The 27,433-nt window shown below is 45.2% G+C and overlaps 1 protein-coding gene across 1 annotated transcript; it reads right to left on the bottom strand.

Annotated features, from left to right (window-relative positions):
- On the bottom strand, positions 1–27,399 carry cep295 (centrosomal protein 295). Its single transcript, XM_036537592.1, has 32 exons — positions 27,017–27,399; positions 26,418–26,618; positions 25,814–25,938; positions 24,716–24,809; positions 24,041–24,154; positions 22,978–23,118; positions 22,226–22,409; positions 21,754–21,921; positions 21,105–21,317; positions 20,904–21,004; positions 20,340–20,552; positions 19,010–19,104; positions 17,099–17,984; positions 16,271–16,466; positions 13,519–13,683; positions 13,006–13,194; positions 11,964–12,025; positions 11,230–11,377; positions 8,877–9,071; positions 8,423–8,589; positions 8,062–8,203; positions 7,843–7,937; positions 6,948–7,221; positions 6,263–6,426; positions 5,760–5,895; positions 4,774–5,336; positions 3,797–3,937; positions 3,436–3,502; positions 2,933–3,133; positions 1,602–1,698; positions 616–715; positions 1–98 (listed from the first exon to the last, which is right to left on the bottom strand). The coding sequence occupies exons 1-32, from the start codon at positions 27,122–27,124 to the stop codon at positions 57–59; spliced, it is 5,787 nt and encodes a 1,928-aa protein (XP_036393485.1). The 5' UTR covers positions 27,125–27,399; the 3' UTR covers positions 1–56.
- Between the last annotated feature and the right edge of the window lie 34 nt (positions 27,400–27,433).

Consider the following 27,433-nt stretch of genomic DNA (forward strand, 5'->3'; position numbering starts at 1 on the left):
TGACAGTATAAATTAATTTAAGCGACAACACATTAAAAACACATACAAGATGACATTCAACGACGAGCCTGCTTTGCTCTTAGCTTCTGTAAAGTTTTCTGTGGAGAAGAGAAGTGTCATTTAGTGGTACAGTAATTAAAGATGGTTTTCAAAAAGTGTCCCTTCATTAGAAGAGGAAAGCAATTAAAAACTTCCTAGTTTTCCTCTAAATGAGAGCAATTACTATGCGGTCACAACCTACTAATCATAAAGTAATGTCATATCTGTAAAACCATGAGCCAAAATTACACCATTATCTGCTTCAAATGACTATGAAAATATACCTGAAACAACAATAAGCCATGCTATAAAGTCTACTTTTCTACTACAACAGCAATTTATCAAACTATTACTTTGGGGAAAACTGAAATTTTCCTCGCACCGCAGTCCTTTTAACTGCATTTTAAACTGTGTACCACTGTACAATGGTACAATGGTACAGCAGCAATGTTTAAACCTAGAATCAGGTTGAGTGTGGGTTAAATTCTAAGTCCAATGCCCTGACCCCTTCACTGAAATATAAACTATGATGCAAGAGAACAAACTTGTGCAGAAACATGTACTGTGTGTTCATACCTTCTGAAATTCCTTGGCTTTTTCCCTGTTTTTGGCATAGGATTCCTGCCTCAACTTCATCTCCTTGCGCTGCCTCACCTCCTCGAGTTGGTTATATAATCTACAGACATATCAAACGGGTTATTGGTTGGACGTGCAACAGTAGCCGAATTACACACTTCAGCACTCCTGCGGCAAGCCCTTTATTTCCAACTGTCTACATTATCACATGCGGCCCCCTCTTAGTCTCCTCCACCAACGTTCATTTACTTTTCATGACTAAAAGATGCTCATGCCAGCTCGCTCACAGACACACACACACACAGACACACAGACAAATAAATTTATCCTCCAAAAAAAGCCCACAAAAGAAAACAGGGAAATTGCCCAGAGTAACAACTCTTGAATGCCAGTTCTAAGCAGAGGTCAGGACTCACAGTGCATTGTTAGAGCACATATTTCAAGCTCCCTAATAACCAGAGCTGGACTGTCAGAGAAGCTTCTTTATTCATCCTCCTGCTCATTATTTAAATTTTATGTGAAAACCAGCCAGAGAAAGAGGATTGGCTTAACAAAATGTCAGGGCCAAAGGCGGACAGGCACACAATGTCTCCTGTCAGCCGCGGTGACAGTCGGGACGGAAGCGCGAGGCGCCCGCTTTTAGCCTGCGGTTTAGCAGCCGGGACCTTCTGGCGGACGCGCTCCCGCAGAGCGCCTCCGTCTCACAGGGGAGAGGAGCGCAATTCAACATGCGTCACAGGGGCGGACGCGACTGCGGCAGCCTGCTGAACCTCCAGCGCTTGCATCTGCTCCGGGATAACGAGGAAGCCATTTCAGCTGCGGGGCTGGATGAGTATAATCAAACAGCTCCGTTTCCTGCAAAGTCCCGTCTCATCCGTTCTGACGTCACGGCGAAGAGCGCACACAAAAATGGCAAGTTTGGGCCGCCGAAGTGCGACTGATGTGCATGTGTGATTCATGAGCAGGACAAAGTGCTCTCTCCCTACCTCTCCGTGCGCTGGTGCATCTCCGCCTCCTCCATCTTCCTGTGCTCAGGTGTACACACTCTTACTTCCCCCACCTTCTTCAATTCGCTCCCACCCACTGAGAAGAGATGCAAAAAGGGCAGAAATCAGAAGTGAAAGTAAAGCTAAAACAAAGGAAGAGCCATCAATTTCATTTTTCTTCCATTGCAGTCAGGGTAACATTGCAAAAAAGGACCTGAAATCAGGACATCCTTGTTCTTCAAGCCATCAAGGCAAACCAGTACATCACATCATACTGTATTAACTGGTCTCATGAAATGAATAATTCTCAGAACTGTGAGTAGTGGTTATACTGCTTCATGGGGAACACTGTGGTGCAGGGGTTACAGAACTGATCTTAGGAACAGAAGCAGCAGGATCAGGTTCTATGCAGGACATTGTCACTGCATTTAATGTTGTGCAGAGGAGGTCTGTACTGTGTTAATACAATCTGTACTCCTCCACGTTTACATGAGAACCACCTCCTGTGAAAATTAGTGCATAACATTACCAACAACATGGATGTCTTCAAATGTTATGTGCCGTTTTGATCAGATGAATGTGAAAGAACTAGATATTTAGCTTGCAGACAATGCCTTCGAATGGGGGAAAAGGGGCGGTGGTTAGGGAAAACTGACTGCCTACTGAAGCAAACAGCATTCAACCCAATCAGCTTATGTGACTGTAAAAATTAGCTAGGTTAGGGAGCTTGTAAAGTTTTTTTCCATAAAGCTCAAAACTACACAACACATGCCAAAGTACAGCATGAAACAAATCAACAGGGCATGCATCCCATCACAGAAACACCAATGAAACTGGCTCTTCATGACACACAACAGATGTTTTGCTTGTATTTAACATTTATTTTAAACAGACTCAAAAACATCAACTTCTGCCAGTAGTGCACTTAAGAGAAATGGGGCTAGGCAAGTTCACAGTTTATCGGAGGACTTGTGAACGACAGCACTTCAAGATCGACACATCAGCAGCCAGGTAAGGTTACTATTACCTTTTCGCTTTAGACAATGGATTCTGGCTGCTGAAGTCAGTTTCTGGAGGCTGTTCCCATTATTAACTTGACAGACAAACCTTTGCCAAGTCACATTAGAAGTTCAAATAACAGGCCTTATAATTCATTTTGTACTGTTACAAAATGAGTCATATTTGAAATGAACACCCTTTTTGCAGAATACTTCCCTCTAGCTACACGCAATTTTAGCTGGACCCTTGAGCAAGGTACGTAAACTGAATGAATCAAGCAGGCAGCATGACTGAATCCACAGTTCTAATGCCATTTCAGAATGTGCCGTTACCCAGGGGCTGAAGCTGCGACTTCGTGTTTGAGCTTTGCATGGTGTTTTTAGGCCAGTTCACATGTGGTGAGCCCTTCATCTCTGCCCTCCTAGACCTCATCTCCTCCAGCCTCCTGGCAGATCTCTGGACGAAGTCCTGGCGTCTCTGCAGAAAGGCTTGCTGCAAGTCTCCAGGGGAGGACTGGAACTCCAGCAGCATCACTAGAGTCACAAACGGCCCCCAAAAGAAGAAAAAAAAAAAAAATCACTAGAAAATTCTCAAGAATGACTGTTCTCGGGTTATGTGCACACCAAATCAACTTAAAAAGTACTCACTGAAAGACACTGGATTTAATCTTTAATTACAAAACGTAAAAAAGGATTCTCAGAAATACTTCAAGGCACTTGAGTGTCATCACCTGATAACACACCAGCAATAATGTTACAGAGACAGGCTGACTAGAGGATGAAAAATGTCATTAATTTTCCACTTGCAGAAACACACTGCAGGCCTTTGACCTCACCTGCATGAGATTGCACTGACTCTTCCTTTGTATTCCTGGTGTCTTCCAGGCAAAGAGACTTGAAGTTCTGAAACATTAACACAAGCTTAAAACAATCCTCAAACAAACAACCTCAGAGGAGCTTCAGTGAGCTATTTAATGACATGAGTTCTCATTAGTGATAGAGAAAACCAATTTTTAAATTAAATTGCAAATTCAATTCTGTACTACACACTAAATCTAACTCACACACATATAGCTCAGACAAGCAGCATTAGGGCTATTTACTCATTTAAATTACCAGATGAAAGACAAAACTAAAGCCCAAAAAGCACCCAGCCCCCTTTCATAGGAGACCTGTTCATAAAGAAGGGGTTCTCACCTCCTCACTCAAAGGCTCCCTGCTTTTACCCCTGGCCTCTTCATCCTCTTCATCAACACTCAGCTCTTGCACTGTGCTTTCAGTCAGGTTCATGAGTGTCAGCTCTGGCTCCTCCAGGATCCCTCCCCCACTGCCCAACTCCTGTGTGACAGACAATGGCTCAACCAACATAACTGACATCTGTCCTCTGAGACAATGCTAGAGGGCAACCGCTGTGCGGGAAACCAGTTTACAGCTCACTGGACAGACAAGCATTCTCAAATATGACTCGCTTGTTGACAATTGTCCCTGTTCTGAGTGGGAGGTAAAACGATGTTATTCATCTCTCCTTGCCAAAATGCATTTTTGTCAACGTGTGGATGGCTTTTCACTTTGTAATTTAGCACTGAGATTTTCCAGTGATGTCCATTCTTAGAATTACATTTGATATGCAAAGTTTGCCTCAAATGTTCCATCAGGAGCATCAATAGGTGAGACGCTGTGTCAACATATATGGATTGCTGTAAAACACCTTTTACTTAACGACAATCATTAATGAGAAAACAAATAAATGGCCTCAGAAATTACTTGCACTGTTAAATAAATCAGACAGGGACATTTTTCTTAATGAAGCAAAGATTAATTGTGTTCATCACATGTGCTTGGTTGTGGCTGTTACTTCCTGGCCAGAGGGGAGAATAACCGCGGTAATTACTTCGGCACAGGGCTACGGCGGGGGCGGCTGAGGTGTCCGAGGGAAAATGCATGTGTGGCTTTACTTCACATTACAGTGAAAACTGGCAGAGAAGGAGCCCCTTGGGAGAGCACTTCAGAAATATGAAGCTCCACTTAATTTTGTTCATCATAACCTTCCGGCTACCAGAACAGTGCCTGCATGATTCCTCATGTTTTGTCCAACCTCATTTTCCGCCTTCAACTGATACTAATAACTGATTCAGGTGCCAAATAACTGAAACCCAGCTCCAGTGCATACATACCAGGATTCTATCCCAGGCAGGCAGGCTGTCCTTTGACCTAGAACTGCCCGCGCCATCTGCTGCGCTGGTGTCTGGCTTCCTGGTACCAAACTCCCCCTGCGTCAGGGCTTCATCACCCTCACGCAGAGCGGGCCTCGTGTCTGAGCACGCCCCCTCTTCAGGCAGGGGTACTGGCGCAAGGTCAGGAGGACTCAGGCCGGGGAGGCGGCGCACTGTGAGGAGCGGGTCCGCTGTGAGGAGCGGGTCCGCTGTGAGGAGCGGGTCCGCTGTGAGGAGGGACTCCGTCAGGACCGAGTCCTGGGTGCTGCTCTGTGACTCGGCCAGCTGGTAAAGCGAGTCCTGCAGCGGAGCTGGCGGGAGCGGGGAGGGGTCCTGCTGCTCAGCTCTCAGCTGCTCGGGCGAGGGAGGTCGCTCTGTCTCACGCGTCGGGGCTCCGCCCTCCTGGGCCACCCCGGAGCGCTGCGGCTCCTGCTCAGGGAGGTGGAAGGTCACGGAGTGCTCAGTAGCGTCGTTCTGAGTGACCTCCGCCAGCAGAGGATGAAAGGAATCCGAAGTGGGGTCCACTGAAAGAAACCTGTGATTACTAAGGCTTCCAGAGCTTCACTTCAGCTAACATTTTCTATAGCCTGGGGTAAGTCAGTCACATGCACTCTGCACAAATTAGCCCTTTTAAGTGAACTGCCCCAGAGACAAATGAGAACAAAACGGCTGGCTCATCTAATAAGATTAATTTGGTCTAGTTAGATTCATTTGGTTACAGCAAGGTAAGCGAGGACACACCAATTTAAGGTTCTGATGTACATAAATTGGTTCTGAAGTTAGACAGGACCAGGTATAGCCCTGAAAGATACTGCAAATCAAACACCAATAAATGGTGGCTTTACGTTCAATAACAGGGTGTGCTCTTTCCAAACCTTGGACTTTGTTGAGTTTGTGCTTGTAAAGTTATTGATGGGTTGGCTTAGTGTGACCCAGCCCCAGCTCACCGAGAGTCCCTTCTCCTTCAGCAGGGTCCTGAAGGGCCTGTGTATACTCTGGGGAGATCTCCAGGAACATCCCAGTCTCCTGCAGCTCCCTGCTAGACTCAAAGATAACATCCTGGACATTCCTCAGGGAATCCTGCTAAAAGAGGGGGGGGGAACATTTTTATATAATACGTGTATGCGCAAAATTTTCACTTTTTTTTATATATATATATATATATATATATATATATATATATATATATATATATATATATAATATAATGCATTATATACCTGACTAACACACACACACACACACACACACACACTACAATGCAGCAGTTTTACATATTCCATATATTCGCTCTATTGTTTTATACTAGGTATGTATCGTACTAAAGGGAACATCGGGTCTGCTGTCTCTGAATCACTAGTCCACAGTACTGATTTTACTACTACACTAAGTGTAATAAAAGAATGATTTTTATCACCAATAAAGCATCATGCGGAGAAAGAGGACGGACCTGAGTCAGTGAAGGAGGCTCAGTCTCCTGAGTGTCCAGCTCAGGGTCTGATGGGCCGGTGCTAATCAGGGAGAGTCCTGGGGACGCTGCTGGTTCTACGGGCTGACCTGCTCTGGCTGGGCCTCCGTGCTCTCTCCGGGGCAGGGAATGATCTGTGCCTCCTTCTGTGACAAGAGCACACACAGTGCTTGCTCCAGGTCTTACAGGAAGATTTTACCACATAGTGAAAGAGTAAGGGAAATATCTCAAAAACATTACAAAAAAGGGCACTGTACCACAAGCAACATCAGGGGATAGCTACGAGCCCCAGATCGAACCATCTGCATCTAGGGCCTCATTTAATGCCACCTTCCGTGCAGACCACTGACAAATCTATCTGCAGAGTGACAAAGTTCTAAAGGATGGCTAACACAGGTTTTGCTGACAGGGTGTTAAAGAAGCAATTTGTGAAGTTTTGCAGTTTCTAAAAAAAGGGACATCTAGCAAATTCTGGCAAAATTGTATGGTAGAACAAAATTGTATCTTGCAGAACAGAACTGTACCTGAATAATCCTGTTTTTAAAGTCTCATTTGTACAACCTGCCAAAGTCATTCTACTGTGCACTTATTTTGCAGAAGACTGATACTTTCAGCACTACACTTAGACAATTTGATTTGTATGAACAGAGATGGCACAGCTCATTACCGGAGCTCTCACTCTGCTGGTCCACAGAAATGTCTTCCGATTCACCCGTTATCTGTCGCCCTCCACCCAGCAACTGTGAGGAGGGGTCATCCGAGAGCGGACCAACTGACTGGTTCGTGACAGAGTCCGGCCCTTCATTTAGCCAATGAGAAGTTGACTGATCCGAGAAGAGACCAATCAGCCGGCTCACCGTGCTGTCCCTCCATTCTGCCTGACACACAGAGGATGACTGACCCGAGGTGTGTCCAGTTATCTGGCTCACAGAATCCCATTCCTGAACACAACACAAAAAAAGCAGTCAATACTGTCCCCCCCACAGCACTGGTCAGCCACCATAGTACTGACTGCCTTCTCAGCAAAAGGGTCAATATAGCCCCACTCAGCTGAACACAAATTCAATTCTACTGAACGCAGAATCAATACTGCCCTGCGAGCTTTGCACAGTTAATACAGGTTTTAACGAGCCTCAGCATTCAACACAATCAGTAGTTCAACAGGACACTGTCCATAGCAGTTACAAAACTGAGCACAGCAAGTACCCAGAAAGGTAATTAAAGCAGAGGTCAAGAGAGCAGACTTCTGCTCACAGCGTAGAAAGCTTGTGTTGAGTGAGTCTATGCGTAATTACGCTAGCTGGTTAAGACCGCGGCAACTGCAGAGGGAGTAAAACTGATACGGCAGTAGGAGGCATTTGCATAAAAACCAAAGCCATGTCCTTGGCATGTTAAACCTGCTGTCAGCTGTGCTGTTTATCAGTGCACAGCATAATCTCAGAACTGTCAGGACATGTTTATTACAGGTTCTGCCAGTAGAATTGGAGTTATGTTTTTAAAGAATGTGGGTCTAGGGGAAAGAAAGAGCAGGATCGATCAAAGCGGGGGAAGAGAAAACACACCTCAGCTCTCCTTATCTGTTCCTGTCTCTCTGAGCGCTGGGAGGAAGACGTGGAGGAGTTAAAGTCTGGCCTGGGCTCCAGAGGGAGAAAGTGACCTGAGAGATAAGCACAACCGTGAACTTCAACCGCAGCATAACAAAACATTTTCCACAAAAGAAAGTGAACTCTCTCAGATAGAAGGCAAAATAAAATGTCACTCAACATTCCAAAACCCCTCACCTGAAGAATTCTGTGGACCTTCAAAGCTGAACGTGGAAACATCTTCCATGGCCTCCATCAGCCCCCTGCTGCCGACTTCTCCATGTGCGTCTTGAAGGTACAAAGAGCTGGAACCATCATAGAGCTTTGGGATGGAGGCTTCCTGATTTTGACCACAAAAAATACATCTATGTAAAATTTGCAAACCTTTGAAGAAAACCTCCAACCAAACCATGACGGCTGATAACACTGCATACACAAAGCATGGAAAACAGATGCTTTAATGTCTAAAACCCATTTTCAATTATCGCTTAAGACCACTGCAATTTTTTCCATATCAGCAAGACGAGTAAGACCGTAAATGTAGGTGTGTATACGGTACCTGGGAGGAAGTATGAATTCCAAATGACGGGCCTGAGTAGAGAGATGAAAGGTCTCGTTCTGCCACCAGAGACCATCCCTCCACACGATTCACTAAGTCCTTCAGTCCTGGTGGGGAGATGGAGGACTCCCCTCCCAGACCTGAAACATCTCTCTCTGCAGACGGAGCTGGAGAGAAATCAGCAGGAATGGGCGTCAGTCACCGAGACATCATGAAAAGTATCTCTGCAAATGTAATATCCACACATTGTAGTACTTTAGAGCCCTGATGGCCTTATGAGGCCATTAATGGCAAATCTAATTTTAAAAGCTTGTTAACTTCAAATGAGTTTACCAATAGAAACTTGTCCCTGTAAAGCTCCATGAAAAAGGTGTATTTGAACTCTTTTCCAATACAATTCTCACTTCATCTTCCCTTCTTCAAAAAGATAGGTTATGAAGTGGTAGATTAGTACCTGCAAAGCTCCCAACAGCCTCTAGTGACACGTTTAGCTCCCTTGTGTACTTGTCAATGATGCTCTGGATCATGCTCCTGTGCGAGATGGACTCGGAAGTGGGGGACAGGTGACTCGAGTCGTCACGGATGCTGTGCCTGCACAAGGAGGCAAGACCTCCTCCTCCTCTTTCAGTATCTGCAGGTAGCGATGAATCTAAGAGGAACAGTAAGCATGTTTCTGACCTGCCTTAGCTGCGTGTGTATCATTCACATTTCCTCCCGTCTAAGTCTCATCCAGCGCATCATTCAAGTTGAGACTTTTCTGTTACTGTCTACATCTGACTATATTTTCAAATCTGCATGCTGGAGAAAGAAATTAGGTACGTTATGCATATTATGTACATTCTTTCTGTAGATGTCCCAGTAAAACTATGTTTAATTTATAATGTAAACTTTCAATTATATATGAACAAGACCACCATGTAGCTAGGAGTCAGCTTTGAAAAGGAACACACACAGTATGTCAACAGCAGCTATTTAATCCACAATACATAATTTCAGCCCAAGTTAGTTTGCTTTGGAAGGACTCCAGCTCAATTCAGAAGCCAGAGGCAGCAGTTAATTTAGAATTTTCCTCAATATCATTAGAGGCATTCACTTTAAAAGATAAGTCAGGCTGGTATCATACTGCCTTGACCTTCACCTGCTAAACAGTACATTATCAGGGTTCAGACTTGGATGGATTCAGCACTACCCAAGGACAGGAAATTTGTGTCAGTTCTATTTTTAAAACGGAAGGGTATCAAGTGTTGCAGTGAATTGAAAAGAATTATTAGAGAGTCTATTAAAAAGGCTGATCCACTCAATTTGTTTGCACTAGAACACTTTCCAGTTAATGACAGACTCCACAGTTTTCATACTCGATTTGCTTTTCTAATGAAATGTGGAGCCGTAATTAAAATGGTAACTGATGTGAAGCTAAATCAAAGTTCAGTCCTTTCTACCTTCAAATTGCAGCAGTCACCATATCAAACGACAAAAAAGTTCTGTTATCCATGCAGACGCAGCAGACACAGAAACGCGAAGAAAAGCTGGGCTTCTCTCTCAGTGCTTCTGGCCTCAGGTTAATTATACCCGAGCTGAACCAATGGCACTTCCACAGCAGACTGATAAAACCAAGTAAGTGTGCTGGCTTTTTGCTAACACAACAGGGTTTAAAATTCTACATCACCAAAGAAGTGCATGCATCAACATGATGGTAAATTAGACCAAACCACAGGATTAGCAAACACAGCTACGTGGTAACTAAAGTTTGGTAACTAAAAATTATACTGATATTTAAGATCAACATTTAAATGAGTAAAATAATTTTAAAATTCATCTAAACTCAGCAGAGTTCAGTAAGAATGCATTTAATCTAAATATTATTTGATGCAAACTTCAAAAATGGGAGAAAAAAATGCATATGAAATATTGCCATAACACACACATCACCTGTTAAATAAATGAAACTGTAGACTATGAACCCATGTGACAATTGAAATGTCCAAGCAAGGCAAATGGAACACTAATAATCAAAAATACAACACATGGACATTTACTGTTAATTTTCATCAAGGGTTAAAAAAGTTTTAACTTGATTTTTTTAAAGTTTTGTTTGTTACCATCTTGTTACCATTCACATTTTTACTTCATTTTTTTTGAATTATCATTTGCTGTTGCGAAGATAAATTTGTCCAATTTGCATTTTCCTTTCTCAATGCATCCTCATTGTATCTAAAAATGCAAGTAAAATTGTTGAAACGTGTACAGTTCTATAATAGTTCTATAATTGTACAGTTGTAATAGTTCTATAAAAGCTGTTGTACACATTGACTGTTCTGCTGTTCTGAACATGTTCCCTTGCATAAAAGGTCAGCTGGAATGTGATAGATAGGCAGGCAGCAGAGGAAGGTAAGGAGCCATGGAAACAAAATCACTTTCTGTCCTTATGACAGGAGCGCAGCAAGCTGCATGGGACTTCAATCATTTAAGATCATTTAAGATTATCAGAGTAGTGGTTACCCTGTGCAGTACAGCGCTTGTTCTAATTCGGTAAAGGGCAGGCAGCATTAAATGAACTGAATCCCTGGCAAAAGTGGAAGTGGAAAAATTGCCTCTATCACTGCAGTGTATGCTGGGTCTCGCAAGGTTTCGAATTTAGATATAATCTCAGCCTGGAACAGACTAGTGGATAGTCTGCCGTTCAAGCTGCTGTGCTCTGGAGAAGCTTCCAGTACCTTCCTCATGGCGGTAGCCAAGATATGGAGCTGAGATGGAGGGCCTCTGCTCTGCATTTATGAATCAACACTACATTTTGCATAGACACGCACCTACGGCAGTGGAGCTGAAATCCTGCTCGTTGGTGGAGAAGCTCCCAGTGGAAATGGTGGTGGAGGACAGACACTCTGGATCCGCTGGGGCTTGCACTGATGGAGGAGAATACCTCTCCTCTGAGCACTGGAGAGGCACTCCTCCCTGCTGGAGTTTGGGAAATTTTCCCAAAGAGGGGAAAAAAAAAAAAGTTATACAGGTGTAGTTCTGGTTTTAAAGACCAACACGTACCAAGTTAACACAGAGACACTGAATATTGACTCAGGTGTGACGTCACATTTCAAAGACCGGATGCTAGAGGTCACATTGAAATGGCAATCTGCCAGGTAGACACACACCTGTTCCAAGAAGAGACACTCCTTCCATGTCTTGAGCTCAGTTCAAGTGTAGAAACCATCAGAAAATGTATATATTCATATATACATCAGGCATAATTCAGTTACATCACAGCTCAGACAGGAAACACAGAACACACAAGCACATACATACACACAAGCACTCGCACACCAACACCCACACACACATACACCAACACATACATCACACACTTGCAACCATTCCCCCCAAACCCCAAAACAAAAAAAAGCTTCTCATGCATAATCATGAATATCGTGGTAATGAAGCCACAAACATTCAGATTTGGCTAGTTTTCATCATTGATCCACACAGAGGTGGACCTCAGAGGAAGCTGGTGCAGAAACAAATGATCCAGTATAAGCTGACTGATGCTTACCTCCTCACGGGGTTTGGCCATCACAGAGGAATGCAGTGGCAAGGCTGAGGCTCTGGCAGGATCTGCGTTTGTGTGTGGTGGCGAGGGGAGGGGAAAAAAAAAAAAAAAGGCTCAGTAAACTCTTGGCCTTAGAGGTGAACATATTCAGGATGGGCAGAATGAACAGAAAAAACATTCAGATATTTTAAAAATAAAGAGCTGCTGGACAATTGCCAGGACAAGGCCAAACATTCATGACCTGGAGAACGTTATACAACATTACCACAGTTTGAGTACAGTAGCACAATGGCATTACTGCATAACACCAAAGATCCATAAATGAAATAAACATCCAAATTCCAAAGTGGACAGAAAAAGTGAAATTTCAAATTACCGCCCTCCCAAATAATCAAGTACCATTCCAATAAGCTGTCAAGCAGCGTACTCATTAGAATGAATACAACGCTCTTCTACTTTAGAGCTGCCTCAGTTACAAATAGATGAATTTCCACATCAATATTCCTAAAAAAAAAAAAAAAACACACTTCAATTTACCCTGCAGTAGCTGACTAACAGAGCTTGCAGTATTAACTCCCTCATTTGCTTTTAACCCTACAACCCACCTTTCTATAAGACCATGAACACAAACAAAAAGGGTAAACAGCACAACCGCGCATCATGACCAAATGGTGTATTATTAAGCAATGCACAGAAAAAAACCCAACAGTCAAGCACATGACATATCACATCACCAGAGCCATGTATCCAGTGAGGGCAGCATGCCACTTTCCTTTCCAGAATTTGGGGTTTGTAAGGCATGAGTGGTCTTCAGACTGAATGAGCTGAAAATCCTTTGCACATATTGTTCACATGATTAATTTGGCAGTGTAGCCCAGTGGCTCAGTGAGCACACTGCCTCAGTTATAACAAAGCTTCCTCAGATCTTTCACATCTACCCCCTCCCCACCTTCCACCTCCCTATACCTCAGGAGACCAAGGCTTCCAGCTAAAAGTCACCCTCCTACTCTTCCCTTTGCAGGACTGAACCCCCTTCTCTCCTCACCAGCCTCTGGAGATGAGCCAGACTCCAGCAGCAGTCTCTCCCTCCAGGACAGTCTGCCGGAGCGTCCGCTCCCGGAGCCGGAGCCGCTCCCACGCGAGGTGCTCGAGGGTCCCCTCTCCAAACAGGATGAGGCATTCGACTCATCGGGCTCATCCATCAGAGTGGAGGACGCCTCCGGCTCCTCTCCAGCTGTCAGTCAACGAAATCTCACATCAAGCACGCTCTCCAATCTCACAGATTCATGAAAATGACATTAGGGGTGCTCAGCTCATTTCAGATCCACTTAATTAAAAAGCTCTTCTGTATAAAGAGAATTCAGTGTAGGATTTGCTTTGGATTAAATTTAATAAGAAAGGCCTTGACTTAACCTTCTAAATGTCTTCTCCATAGACTTTCAAATGAGATTAAGGTAAATAGAAATGCACACGCGTGGCTTCATCAGCAGTGCATTAAAAGAGTCGTGGGCCCTGGAGACGGCCCTGCTGAGAAGGCGGCTCCCGGGGCACAGCTCACCTGCAGTTAGGCTGGCATTGATGGGCGTCTCCACCTCCTGAATAGCGCTGAGCTCATGCTGCTCAATCATCTCCAGAAGGCCCAGTCTGGGTCGGGCCAGCGGGGGCTTGGCGGCACGGGCCTGGGGGGGCGCCCTGCTCCTCGAATCACTCTGAGACCCAGGGTCTGGAAGAAAAACGGCAAAATCACACTTCAGTGAGGCAACAGCGACAAAAACTCACATGAACTTTGCTTATACAAAGGCAAGTGTAACCCCTTCGCTAAAAATGGAGTTTGCACATAAACACATTGGAATAGAGGAGAAGGAGGCACCAGAGTCCATGCTAGGACTTTATGGTAGCTAGGCTAGAAGCACTACCCAGCTCCACCATTTCACAGCAATCAGACCCAGAACATGTACAAGCACAAATCAGATATTCAGCCAGAGCTTCATACCCCAGTAACACAAACCTCATTGAAAAACAAACATGCTCAATTGCATCATTATCATATCCCTATGTCTCCTGAATAACCACACAGATTGCCAAATACCAATCGGGGGCTCTCTCACTAACACATGCATGCACACGCACACACACACACACACACACACACAGTAAACAGGGTTACTCTAATTTATACTAATTTTTCACTAAGAGCATTTGTGCAGAAAACCCGCTGATAGTTGATGCTCCAACATTAAAATGAAATCAATGGGGAGAGAGAATGTTAAACATAAGGACTCTCCCTTTTTTACAAAACGCAAATATTGTAACTGCATCACACACGATAAAGCAACCTGCACACTACAATTAGCATCCATTAGTTCTCAGCTTGATTGCAGTCATTAACACTTGCATGATTTTGACCTTTGCTGGTTTTCAAAACTCTGCACATTTGTCAGAGAGGCCTCTGGGGATGTGCTGGTAGTACACATTCGGCATCAACTGAAGACAATTTACATCTTCAATAGCTACAGGGGGAAGGAGGACCAATTTGTTTGTTTACTGTAACTTTGCTCTTGTTACATCTGAACCAACATGAAAATCACCAGCTTCAACAACACAGCCAAGACAAATCTTGCCCAATGATTGCCATCCTGTTTACAAACAGTAATAAAGACCTCAATCCACAGCTTTAAAATGTCAGATAGGTTTCCCAACAGACTACACTTCGCTTTGCCAGGAACAAATGATTTTCCTTCTTTTCAATGAAATGAAATTCAAACACCTCCATCCAAATTTCATTGCAGAAAAAAACATTCATGACTGCAAATTTCAAGCCCTTCCAAAAAACAAATTTACACTGGGACAAAGCAGTTACAGGAGAACTTATGCTCTTTTAAGGAAGGCACAGGGACAATTGTAGGCATTTTCAGGGGGTACAGTATATGACAGTAGCTTAACTTGAATGGCACCTTTTTAAATTACACTTCTGAGTCATGCAGTGGGGCAGGCTCATTCACAACTGCACCCTACACAGCGGATTTCAGGGCACATGCAGACTGAAGTTATATTCATAATGGACATTCTTCCAGGAAGACTAATGGCCCACTTCTGGAGCGCAGATGTGGTAGAGGATCGAGTGTGTGGCAGGGTGTTAACAATGACATATAGTCAGACACGACAGACATCGTCAGAGTGGGAGAGAGACCTTGTGAAGAGAGTGAAAGAGGTTGACACAAAAACCAGGACAATCATAATGCTGCTTTCCCAGCCCTATGAACAAGGAAAGGTGGCGTCTTTCTGTGAAAACAAATCCGAGGCCAAGAGGGAAGTTTATTCAAACAAACAGGGATAAATGTTGTGGGACTGCACTTCATGCAGCCGGAACCATACTCATTTCTCAGCTGTCATTTTGACTAATGGCTTTCAGGGAACGGACAGAAAGACACTCCCTGGCCTGATGCCAGGTCACAGCGACACACAAACAATTAGAGCTCTCAGAGACGAGTGACCTGTATATCCGCACTACCCACGGCACCAACCTGACCTAACCATGACTGATGTACTCCCCTTATATATCACACCCTGCAGAGGTGGGTTTGAACTGAAGCCGAACTGTGATCAGGTGATGATCACAAATGTGACAACGGGTTGTTGTGACTTAAAAATGGTCAATTTTAGTCAAATACTTAAACTGCCTTTTGTCCTGGTCTTGCCAGGGAAGACGAAGCTGGAAAAAGATACACTAACAGGAGTTAAAATGCTACCAAAATGTTAAAATGTTAAACGTTAAAATGTTACTTTAGCTTGCTGGATGGACAACTGTGTGACATTTTTTAGTTATGTCTCCAGCCAAAGTAATTTCAGACAGGGTAAACAAACACACCATAAGTGGTGTCAATGATACCTTTGCAGTTCCCCTTTACTTTGAAGCTCAATTCACCACTGAGCAAACTATAAATGGCCTAAAGCAAACCACAGACTGAAAGTGTGGGTCAGCAGCATTCAGGTGTCCTATAGCCTGACATTTCTCAGCAGAGGAGTCGATGCCGATGGAATTGGATCCCAATCTGTCAGCACTACTTTCTGGGGCTTGACCGGTCCTATCTGGAGGAAGCTAACGAGGCAGCGGTATCCATGGTAACTGGCCAGTCGACATCTCTGAACAAAGACCCCAGCAGTGCAGTCGCTCCTAGGACATTTGGCAGAACCACACATACACAAACACACGTACACTCACAGACTCAGACCTCATATGTCTTTGCAGTTTTAAAACTAGTTTCCTTGTGGCAGAGAGGAATACTACAGGCTAAGAAAGGACTACTTACCACTTGACAAAGAAACATGGTTAAGTGAGCCAGCCTGGTTCAGACTGGGTGGGGCGGATGAATGGGGCAGAAGGTCAGTGGTCTGAGATGAGGCAAGGCTGCCGTTCGACTCCTCAATGGCTTTCAATAAAGTGGACATCAGACTCAGTTGCTCTGTCCTGCTCACCCCCAGCTCCAATGGTCTAGACTGAGAGGGCTATAACACAGAGGGGAAAATGGTTTTAACAAGGGCGTTCACGAACTGAAAGGGTGCTTCAAAACACTCAAGTGAAAGTGTGCTTTGCACAAGATTAACTTGGACTCTGGGGTCAATACATCAATCACAGCAAGCCTGCAGTCCCTTTTCGGTCAGTCCCGCCCCCTCTCCGTGTTGGTCATACTTTGGCAGTTTTTAAACTGCAGGTCAGGGGGTGCCGTCACCCTGAGCAGCGATGCAGTGAGTCAGCAGATGGCTGGGCCACTGTGTGAGGGAGTGAGGGAGAGGGGAGAATATGGCTGTGCAGGGCCCCGGGTCTGGCCAAGTCTCCGGGCGCATCGCTCATCCACAGGGCAGACGCACTCACGTGCGGTGAAGGATGGGCCAGAAAGGGGGGGGGGGGGGGGGGGGGCTGCAGAGTGAACAGTGTGCAAGAGAAGAATGCACAAGCAGCGGGCAGGACAAGCACACGTGCACCGGGGCTGCGGTTATGGAGGAACAGGATCAGCCTGGCGCTAATAACTCAGCGGTGAAGGGACCTGGAGGGGTGCTCATGTATCATCTTGATGAGGATAAATTCAGCCATCTGTTCAGGCCCTCTGATGGCGCGGGCGCGTTCCAGCTGGCGTTACCTGTGCATCGGAGAGGAGCGTGTCCAGGGCCTCGCGCTGCCTCCTCATCTGCTCCCTCAGCTGGCTCTGCTGCTGGAGCAGCGCCTGCTCCTGCGCCCTCTGCTGGTCGAGGAAGGCCTTCCGCTGCGCCTCCAGGCGGAGCTGTGCCTCCTGGAGCTCCCGCCGCTGGGCCTCCAGCTCCGCCACAGTCAGCGACACCGCCGCCTCGCCTCGCGGGGGCGGGGGAGACTCCCGGGGGCTGGGCTTTGGGGTTGGAGACTCGGGAGACGGAGGAGACGCCCGGCCCGGCAGACCCTTCGGCTCCGGTGCGGAGGGCTGCGGAGCTACAGCGGTAGGGTTCACTAGCGCTGCAGAGTGCGCCGGCAGCAGGACGGAGGGCGGCTGCAGCTGCTCGGGCGCACTCTCCGAGACACGTGCAAGTGGCGCAGGTTCGATCTCGGACAGGTCTGGTGTGGGCTCGGGCAGCAGGGGCATCTGAGAGTCCCGAGGAGGCTGCTCCCTTCCCGCTGGGAGAGTGAAGACAGCTGGAGCTACGGGGCAGGGGCCCGGCACAGGGATGCTGGAGTGAGTCTCAGAGACCACGCCGGCGTCACTGCTCTGCGTGTGTGAATGAACAAAGGGAAAGCTCACTGCCCCTCCGGGCTGAAGAGCGCCCGCAGGCCGCTGCTGGGGCAAAAACAGCGCGGCTGTGGAGGAAGGCACGGGGGGGACCCAGGGGCCAGACGGTACTCCCGCGGATGGAACCGCCTTTGCCTGGAGGTGCAGAGAATGCGAGGAGACGGCAGGACCGGCTGCAGCCGTGAGGGAACTGGGATACCGCATCTTCAGCGCGCGCTGGTATTCCTCCAGTCGATGACGAGCCTCCTCCACAGTCTGCTTATGCTGCCTGAAACAGAAACCTAATGGGTTGGTACACACAGGGCAAATAGCGATGTAGTGCAGCATTAAAATGGTGCAAAAAAAACCATACAACCAATTCCATACAAGCATAAACTTGGTCCTTAAAATGATTGAACAAGAAAACCTGTCTCATAACGCAGTAAGTGCCATCTGTTAAGACGTGACAGAAAACTACTGCAGCATGGAGGGAATCGAGGGCTGTGCAGGACAATCTAATATGATGGCCAGACTGTTGGTATTCCGTACGTGAAATTACCCAGCGGCCCTCTCTGCTACGACACACATTAGAAGGGCAAGAAAATGAGATGGATCCTTTTAATTCATCGGATGGAATTATACTGTGTTCAAAATGCTTGGTTTGAGATGTGAGAGACTTCTCCATTTAATTTCATTTCCTCAGACTTTTTCTTCCCTGAAACATTTTCATTTTGAGATGAGGATAAATCATAACTCACAGTCCAGATTTCATCAATGACAAATGACTACTACCATTCTCTCCAACAAAATGATATTGCAAAGAAATACCAGAACAGAAAAGCAAATCCTGAAATGGCATTTGCGGTGGTATCTTTATGAAAAATAGATATTGGCAGATTGTATATAATTGACTGGATTTGCCATCTCAGTCTGGTTATTCAGCTATTGTTATTGAATTCTCAATGAAGGAATTATTTAAGAGCAAAAAAATTTTAATTCAAGACCAAGTCTAGCCCCCATTCTGTTGTGTCAGTAAATCTGAGTGACATATTTCAGGATGAAGCGTGTCTTTTGTTAGCAGCAAAATATTTTTCATTAACTTCAGCTGCATGTAACAGTAGCACGAAGAACAAGTCTGCACCAGGCCCTTGAGCAAGATGATTTTTTTTTGTTTTTTTTGGTTTTTCCATTTTACAGAAACTCAAGACAGGCTGTTACGATTCTGAAGAGGAGGCACGGAGTCAGCAGCCTGCCGGGAGCCCTGAAGCCCCGAAGCCCCAGCCCCCGCTCCACACCATGAAAGAGCAAACTTACCGGTGCTGCTCCAGCAGGCGCTGCTGATACTGCTGTACCTTCCTTGAGTGATCGTCCCCATCCTCTGCAGCTGTAGACTGCTGCTCCAGAACAACCTGTCAATTTATCAGTTAGCTACAGAGCATATTTCTACATATTTTAAACAGCTGGATATTGCCCTGCAGCAGTTCAACTGTGGTACTTTGCAAAGGGCAGAAAAGGCAGCACTGCCTACCATCTATTCTGGAGTGCTGCACAGTGTTTATCACCCACAACACAAGATTAAAGCCCTAAAAAAAAAAAAAAAAAAAAAAAAAAAAAAACTGAATTATGATGCGTCATCCTGCCTGGCTGAACACACAGGCAGGGAGAATCTGTCATGCTCACAGTGCTCCTCATTGATAGCAGCTGACTGCATGTTGTGCAGGCATGTCCAACATACTGATTGGCCTTCTGTTAAGGAGGCTTTAGAATACTGTTTATGTACTTGGAATTAGCAAAAATGGAGGAAACAGTTTGTATATGGGACAAATAAAATATTGCATTTATCTGCGGGCCATTACAAAATGAACATGGAACATATGCCCTCCATCAGAAATATCCCACTGTGCTTCCATAGACCAGCCTTAACTGTGTGTGCTGTTCTTATGTAGGCTAATATCGAGTCTCAGCTACTGTTCAGGTAGTTCTGATCACAGAACACATTTACAGGGCACCACCTATCCCCACCTGAATTATGTTTAGAAATTTTGCATTTGCTTGCTATTGTACATTGCTTTTCATATCCTTGCTATGGATATACTGCAGGGAATGACACTGATTGCATTTGGGTCTGGTGATTGGCTCGGGAGGTCTTTTTTCCCTTTGTGTGTCCCGCCGGTAAGCAAACAAGTTCACGCCTCCTGATTCAGAGTAAGCATTGTTTTCTGACACACTGGTATTTTGAGAAAATTTTGTGCTTATTTCTGCTTGAGTCCTAGGCTTGGGCCAAACTTTTTGTGGTACCTCGTATCACTCAACATACTGATGACACAGGTAATCACCTGTGGTTGGTTTCAGGTATAGCTGACATACAGTTAAGATCTGTCAGTGTAAAGACTACAACAGATACATTTACATGCAATCCAGGCCAGCGATTAATTCTATTAAATATCATTAGCAAATAAGCCAGGTACCTGCCACACTGCTGCGACCTGATAGACTGCTACTAAAGCTCAGGCTCTGCAGAGATTACATTTGGAGTGGAAAGACTTCTGACTAAAGGTCGTCACTGGAAACAGCTTATGAGGTCTTGCGGATCTACAGCACCACCATGACACATCCTAAAACTTTTTTGGTGGCACGAACCTACCTCAGGAGGCACTGCAAGCGATGGTGGCACTTCCTGTTCGTGTGCCGGTACTTCCTGCTGGGCGAATTGATCCAAATCCCACTGAACAGCAGCCTGCAGCCGCTCCTTCTCCAGCTGCGCCTGCTGCAGCTGCAGCTCGATGCTCCGCCTCTGTTCTTCCAGTTGCTGCAGCAGCGCAATCTGCTCCTGCTTCTGCTCCTCCAGCTCCTCCTCCTGCCAACATGAGGGCAAATTAGGCTTCCTCAAAAAAAAAAAAAAAAAAAAAAAAACAACAGCGCATATTCTGAACAAATTAAGGCATCTCGGATAAGCCTCTGTTGAATTAAACTCCTCGCCCAGAAAAAACAAATACTAGATCCATCAATGTACCACCTTAGCCAAGTCAGCGATTGATGCATCAGTGGAGTGACCTTACATAGCATTGTCCCTCAAGTGTTTGTGACATTCAGCTGAGTCAGCCTAAAACTTCTGGCGCCTCCCTTTTTGGCAGTGCGGAATCTGCAGCGTGCAGAAAGTTTTCCCAATGGAGCCTCAGATCGGACAGATGGGAGGCGACATACACACCCGCTTCCTCCTCTCCGCTTCGGCCGAGCTGATTTTAATGGCGTGCTCTTTGGGATGTAGCAGTGTTCCGGCAACTATTGACTCCTCTGTGGTTTCATGACCTAAGAGAAAAGAACAGAGTTTCAGCTGAAGTTTGCCTCCTCTCTCCTTCACAATGCATTGTGATATAAAAAGAACTGGAGGCAAAAAGGACAGAACTACCTTGGGAAGGCCGAGAGGGGTCTGAATGCAGAGGAACTGAAGGAACCAGTGTCCCCCTGTCCTCACTGGCTAGAGAGCCAGTCTCGATGGTCATGCCATCTGCGGCTGTTTCGCCCTCAGTACGACTGCTCCACTGGCTTCTCTGGGTCCTGATCTTATTCAGCAGTTTCTTCAGTGCATGTCGTGAAGCTCCCTCTGCTGGCTCAGCTGGGACTGGCAACAGCACAGAATACATATGTGCATGCAAGTTTACTGAAATCAAGGATTAAAAATTACCGTAGTCTCCCTTACACCAGGAAATTTACATTATGTTTAACATTACATTTTCTGTTTATGCTGAATTTGCCTTATCTGATATCGGCCAAATACTTTGATTGATCCTGCAAACTTTCAAAGTCCAGCTCGATAACCACTGTTACACTGTAGCCAAACTATAATTAAAGCAAATCAAACATGCCATCCATTAAGCAAAGCTTGTCATGCTCAATGCATGTAATAGTGTCTGTTCGAAGAAAAAAGGGCTATTCTCCGATATGCACAACATGCAAATGTTACCAAGTCTGTGCCTTCATATTTAAGGATTGGATTTCCAGTCTTAGTAAGTTTTCAGAACTCACTAGAATAATCAGACAAGAGAATAGCTGGGAACCTTGTGTGTGGGGAGGAGGTGATGGAAACTGGTGGTCATCTAAATGTTGCTCAGCACTGGGTGCCACATCAGGCTCCAGGGTCACATTCAGGTCATCATCATGGCTTTCAGACGTCATGGTGGGAAGGGGCTCTGGGACCAAATGCAGGACCAAATCTCCCTTCATCCCTGCAACAGCCAGCCAAGAGGTGATCAAATCATTTACTCAAGAAACTATGTAGGAAATGCTTGTAGTTTCTCAACAATCATTCAATTTAGGACAATGCTTTGGAGGGTGGTGCACACAGCCTATCAACATTGTCCGTTTCCATTACACTGACAACACAATAAGATATTCAACATGTCGTGCATTTAGATGCATCAAAACTACACCTAATGCAATGCTTGTACTGCATAAACACGCAAGGGTCTACTCCTTTAATGGAAACAGAACCAGTTTCAGGTAACTACAGGAAACAGAAGAAAGCCTTACGTCTCTCTCCTGCATACATGTCCTCGAAGGCAAACTCCAGATCCCGCTGCCAGTCCTCCCTCATTTCCTGTCTGCTGTAAATGGGCTGGTAGGTCTGCGGAGGCATCTGGGCCACCGCTTGCCGCCGCCGTAGCAGGTCTGCCTGCTGCATGCGGGCCAGCTCCTGCAGCAAGCGCTCTCTGTCCTGTGGAACAGGGCACACGGCGCACAACCAGGCTATTTTCCATCTGCTTGCGTTTGAAGACACCCCCAGGATGCGGAGATTCATTTAATGACATGTAAGGCAGCCCAGGTAAACACAGCATAACCCACTTCATATCGCTGCTGTGCAGAACAAATGTAAGCAGGCTGATTTTAATGTTCCAAGCTAGAGGAAAAAACGTAAAACATAAATACATGAATCAATACTAATTACAGAAAATGATTTATACTGCATTCTGGACAGGTTTTATGTCTGCAATGTACTACTACAGTATTGCATGCCAGTTTTCTACAGTCGCTGACATACTCAACCATGGTCATTTCACTTTTTCCTGAGCAATAGCTTAAATATAACTGAAATAACGGAAAATTGAAAGATGTACTGACGAATCTGTGCAGCTGTTGTAAGACCTCCACAAGCATCTGTGTTTAGCAGACGTAGTCTGTTTGCAGCGCTGTCTGTCCGAAGTTGTCCCTTCAGTCACAAACCTGGTATGACATTAGAATGGCAAAATGACCATTCAGGCACCATCATCATGTGGGTGGAGTACCTGGCTGAGCCTCTCCTTCCTCAGGGCACAGTCGCCCCGCAGCTTTGCCTTTGCCAGCCGTTCCCTCCTCTCATGCTCCTCCTCTTTGCCCAGCTCCTCCAGGCGTTGGGCCTCCTCTTCTGCTGCCTGCCGTGCATCTGGCTGCCACCAAAGCAGGAGGAAAAGGCACCACCACACTGAAGTTACATTTAGTCACTCAGCAGATGCTCTTACCCAAAGTGACTCAAAGCGCATCCAACAATTTCAGGCTAGGAGCAGGAATGATACTAAATCATAGTGCCATAATCTGGTACCACATTCTGTTAAGTACCAGAAGTAGTCTGAGGATTAAGTAAATGTATTCATCTGGAACAGACAGAGCCCTCACAAGAGCAAACAGTTACAAACTTGTGTTTGATCCTTCCTTTCAACCTTGGGCTTCTCTGGGAGACTATAGCATCCTGGGATCACACACCACTTCCTCAGACTTTTAATGGCCTTATCCCATGTCTTTCTGTTCCTACAGACCCAGTCTGACCAAATCTAAATGCTGGTATGTGAACGTGATGTGAGCTTTGAACATGAGGGCATCTGTGCATGTGCTAAATAGATGATAAGGTAGGATGCTCCAGGATATAGACACCGTTTCTGTGAACTTCTGTGAACCATAAAATCATGAGGTGTTAGGTTTGCATTGTATCTTTAAAAGACAAGACAAGCACAAAGGGAGCTTGTACTTTTGATGTTTTTCCTCTGCCACCTACACATACTAACAATGTCTTGCAATTGCCAAACCCAGTGGGGAGTCGAGATGGCCTGTGTGAAAATGTTTTTTTCAGCATATGGAAGGTCCTATGAAGAATGGTGCTCATTTCCTAACTGTGTGTAAATGACATCTTTGGCACCTGAGGAGTTGTTCTGGAATCACTAATTTTCCCTCACCATTACTAGCTCAACATGAAAAATGGATCCCACTGGTTTAGGGAATAGAGCACAGCACACACCATGAATGTGAGTCTTCATTCTACCATACAGTGCACAATACCAAAATATAGAGAGGATCATTTGTGCAATTTAGGTCTACCTGTTCTGTGTCCCTGTCGTGATCGACAGCCGTCTCTGGCATATGAAAATGTGTGACAGAGAAATTATCCACATCGGACATCTTCACTAAAGGCAGCTTCTTTGCCTCAATTTTCTGAAAGCAACAGGGAAAAAAACCATGACAAAGCAGGAGCAAAACCATCATTAAATTAAAAAGCAAAGCTATGGCCGCAAACAGTGAAAACACTTGTTTCAAGCACAGGCTAACCTCTACAGACCGCATTAAAAAAAAAAAAAAAAAGTCATCATTTGCAATGACTGGGAGTCCACATCAGGGGAACAGATTGTCTTTATACCCAGGAACAGAAATAGGTAGGTCAGCCAGTCCCCCCTCGCTGCTCCCTTCTCAACACCCCAGGACTTGCGTGGATACCTACTAAGCTACTGAGACAGCATCATGAGGATGCATCCATCTTCCACCATTTATCTCCTGGGGCAAGGTGGAACTTTCAGTTTAAAAAAAATAGTCTCAGAGGAGTGAACACGTCTCACCCCACACACTGGTTACCGTGATAACCTTAAATGCATAACTGCCCACAAATATAGGTAGGGGTAAAGGGGGAAAATGCCAAAATAAAATACATAAATAAAAATTCAAAACAAGCATATAACTGATGGAATTAGTCTTCTTCGCAATCAATCCCAAGTTTCTGACCTCAAATGGCTCCGGAGGAGGGGGTGGGAGACTGGCCACTTTTGCCGCCCTTTCTTTCTCCACCAGCATGGCTTGTTTCCTGGCAAGAATGTGTCTGTGCGAGACAGAGATTCATGGAAAATTAGCTTCATTTACATCCAACATGAAACAAAGCTTTTTTGGAAGTTAATTACTTCCTCCCTATACAAAACTAAGTGTCGGTGCAGTTGCTAGGCACCCAAGGTGCATTCCACAAAGAATGAAGCCCAGTCAAACTTGAGTTGCTGTAACAATGCTGGCTGACACACGGCACAACAAATTGGATATGAGGTAAAAACCTGTACAAAAAATTATTTAGGAAAAAAAACCACACCATCCAGAATTAGCCTGAACACAACCACAGCAAAATCAACAACCTACAAGTCAACCTCCTCCACCCACACACCTGCATTTAACTACTGCCATTAAAGCAGGCAAAAACTACAACAATTAACCTGTTTGTGAGGCTGATGGAACAGCATGTGTCCATTGTTAATCTAATAACTGGAAAGATGATTAAGGAATCTTTAAAACACTCAAAGCATGCAGCAGTTTACAATGCACAACACAATCAGCTGATCTGTGGACAGGTAAAGGCTCTCCTTCACAGCTGCTTTTTAAAATAATTACAGTAACCAACACAAAGTTTATCAAGTCATATGCTGCACATCCCTAACTGACTACTCAGGCATATTTCACTGAACAGCCTATTTGCATTCATATTTTCATGCAGACCTAGGAATTTACAGGGACAAACCCAGCTCCAAAGCCAGGTAGTGTTCTGAAACTGGGAAGATCCATTTAAACCCAAGGCAAACCCAGGAAATCTGAGGGAAAACCCAGGTTCCCAGGCCAGTGTAAAAGGGGTCAGTTTTTTCCCCTTCCCCATTGAGAACATTGAACATATACACAAAGGGGAGACCCAAAATAAGCACAACAAGCGCTTGAAATGTGGTTCTCAGGTTCATTTTTGTCCACATGAAATTCAGTGTGTGACGGAGTGCAGTACCAGTCAGACTTGCTCCAGGCGATTGATCTGGCACAAATGTGAAAAGCGCAGTTTTAAAGTGATGACCTTACCGAGTTTGCTCCTCCTGTTGCCTCTGTCTTCTCGATTTTAACTCTTTCAGGGCTTCGCGGTGGCGGAGCACAGCCCTTTCCTGACGTTCCTCTGCCTTCTGTGCAATTGCCTCCCAGTCGGGCTCCTGCAACAACAATCAAACCCTGTTCTCACCACGAGTTTCGGTAAAAAGGAACCAGAAGCATTTTCAGATGAGACTTCGAAGACAGAGCACTTGTAGTTTGACAATATAGTGTTTACACACACCTCAAACAATTTCCATTTCTGACTCAAAAAAAAAAAAACACAGCAACTCACCTGTTTCAAGACCCAGCTGCTCTGTTGTGACAATATTATTTTAGATGGGCACATATTGTGCAAAATTTAAACTGACTGACACCTGTACAAGTTACATACCAAAGAAAAGTAAACTGACGACACATCTACGAATGATAGACTGCGATGAAAACCTGTAGAAGTTTACAACTTCTGACATGGCAATCTACCGTTTCTTTGCAAATGTATCCAAGGTTTATCGTTTTTAATTATTTGTGTGTGCGCATATGAAGGAGGAGACAGCAGCAGACAGTTATTTCCTTTTCCACAGGTATACAAGCTACATACATTTTCCTTTGCACTCCGATGCCCTTCTCCCACGGCTTTGAGGCTGTCTTGGTAAAGTCTCTCCAGCGCCTGCAGCTTCTCCGCCTGTTGCCTCTGCCATTCTTCCTGCAGCTCCCCGGCTAGATTCTGGAGCTCACGATCACGCCTTTCCTGCACCGCCTTGCGGATCTGCAGCGCGATGTACCTTTCCTGCTCCCGCACCTGCAGCACAGACACAACGTTACAACAGAATTTATTGCAACCAACTCCTCTTTATAACGTACAGACAATCTACAATGCATTGACAAGCGCACTGTGTTCAGGTGAACGCTCTCTCGAGTTACGCCTGAATACTGTTACAAGACGAGAGTAAATGAGACGGAAGCGACCCAAAGAATTGTGCAAAACAGACTTGAAAATCTGTCAAACAGAGCACAGATAATTCCCCCAACTTGCATGTAAAATATAAGCAGAATTTTGGAGATAATGACAACAAAGCTACCGTGAGAATAAAAGCAACGAGTAATAGCTAGCTACATGTCGTTTTGACGGTTAAATATCCAACACTAGCTACATGGCTAGACAGCTGCTATCCAGGTTCGGCAGGATTCGCGTCTCACCTGTTGTAATCTCAGTTTCCTTCTCCTTTCGAGTTCCTCTTTTATAAGCTTGGCCTCCTCATTTGGACTCAGCCTTAGTCGACCCACTTTCGCCACTTTCCTCTTCATTTGTATTAGTTTGCTGTTGCTAATGCAAAAAGCTAGCGAAAGTCAATGTGTGGAAACCGTCATTCACCACTCCGAAAACAATGGTATCTAGTTAGCTAACTAGCTAGTTAGGCTAGCTAGCTACGCAGATAACGTTGCATGTCTTAACCTACGTAACTTTAGCTATAAGATAGATACACAATTAGCTCATTTTGAGGTATTAGCTCGTTAAACTAAGGTTAGCTGTGTTTCCATCCAGATGCATTCCGTCAAAGTTGTGCCAACTTTCTCATGAAGTGCACAAACACCTGGTAGCCACTGAGCTGGCGA

The sequence above is a fragment of the Megalops cyprinoides genome, chromosome 9, assembly GCF_013368585.1.
Source record: "Megalops cyprinoides isolate fMegCyp1 chromosome 9, fMegCyp1.pri, whole genome shotgun sequence".
Lineage (NCBI taxonomy): Eukaryota > Metazoa > Chordata > Actinopteri > Elopiformes > Megalopidae > Megalops > Megalops cyprinoides.

What these genes read in the sequence shown, in the direction of transcription:
- cep295 (XM_036537592.1), bottom strand. Translation starts at nt 27,124, where the DNA reads ATGAAGAGGAAAGTGGCGAAAGTGGGTCGACTAAGGCTGAGTCCAAAT. An exon ending in CCCCTCTCGGCCTTCCCAAG is followed by an intron (nt 21,005 to 21,104) that starts GTAGTTCTGTCC and finishes CTTTTCTCTTAG; the next exon opens with GTCATGAAACCACAGAGGAG. An exon ending in TGGCCAAACCCCGTGAGGAG is followed by an intron (nt 11,378 to 11,963) that starts GTAAGCATCAGT and finishes CCCAAACTCCAG; the next exon opens with CAGGGAGGAGTGCCTCTCCA.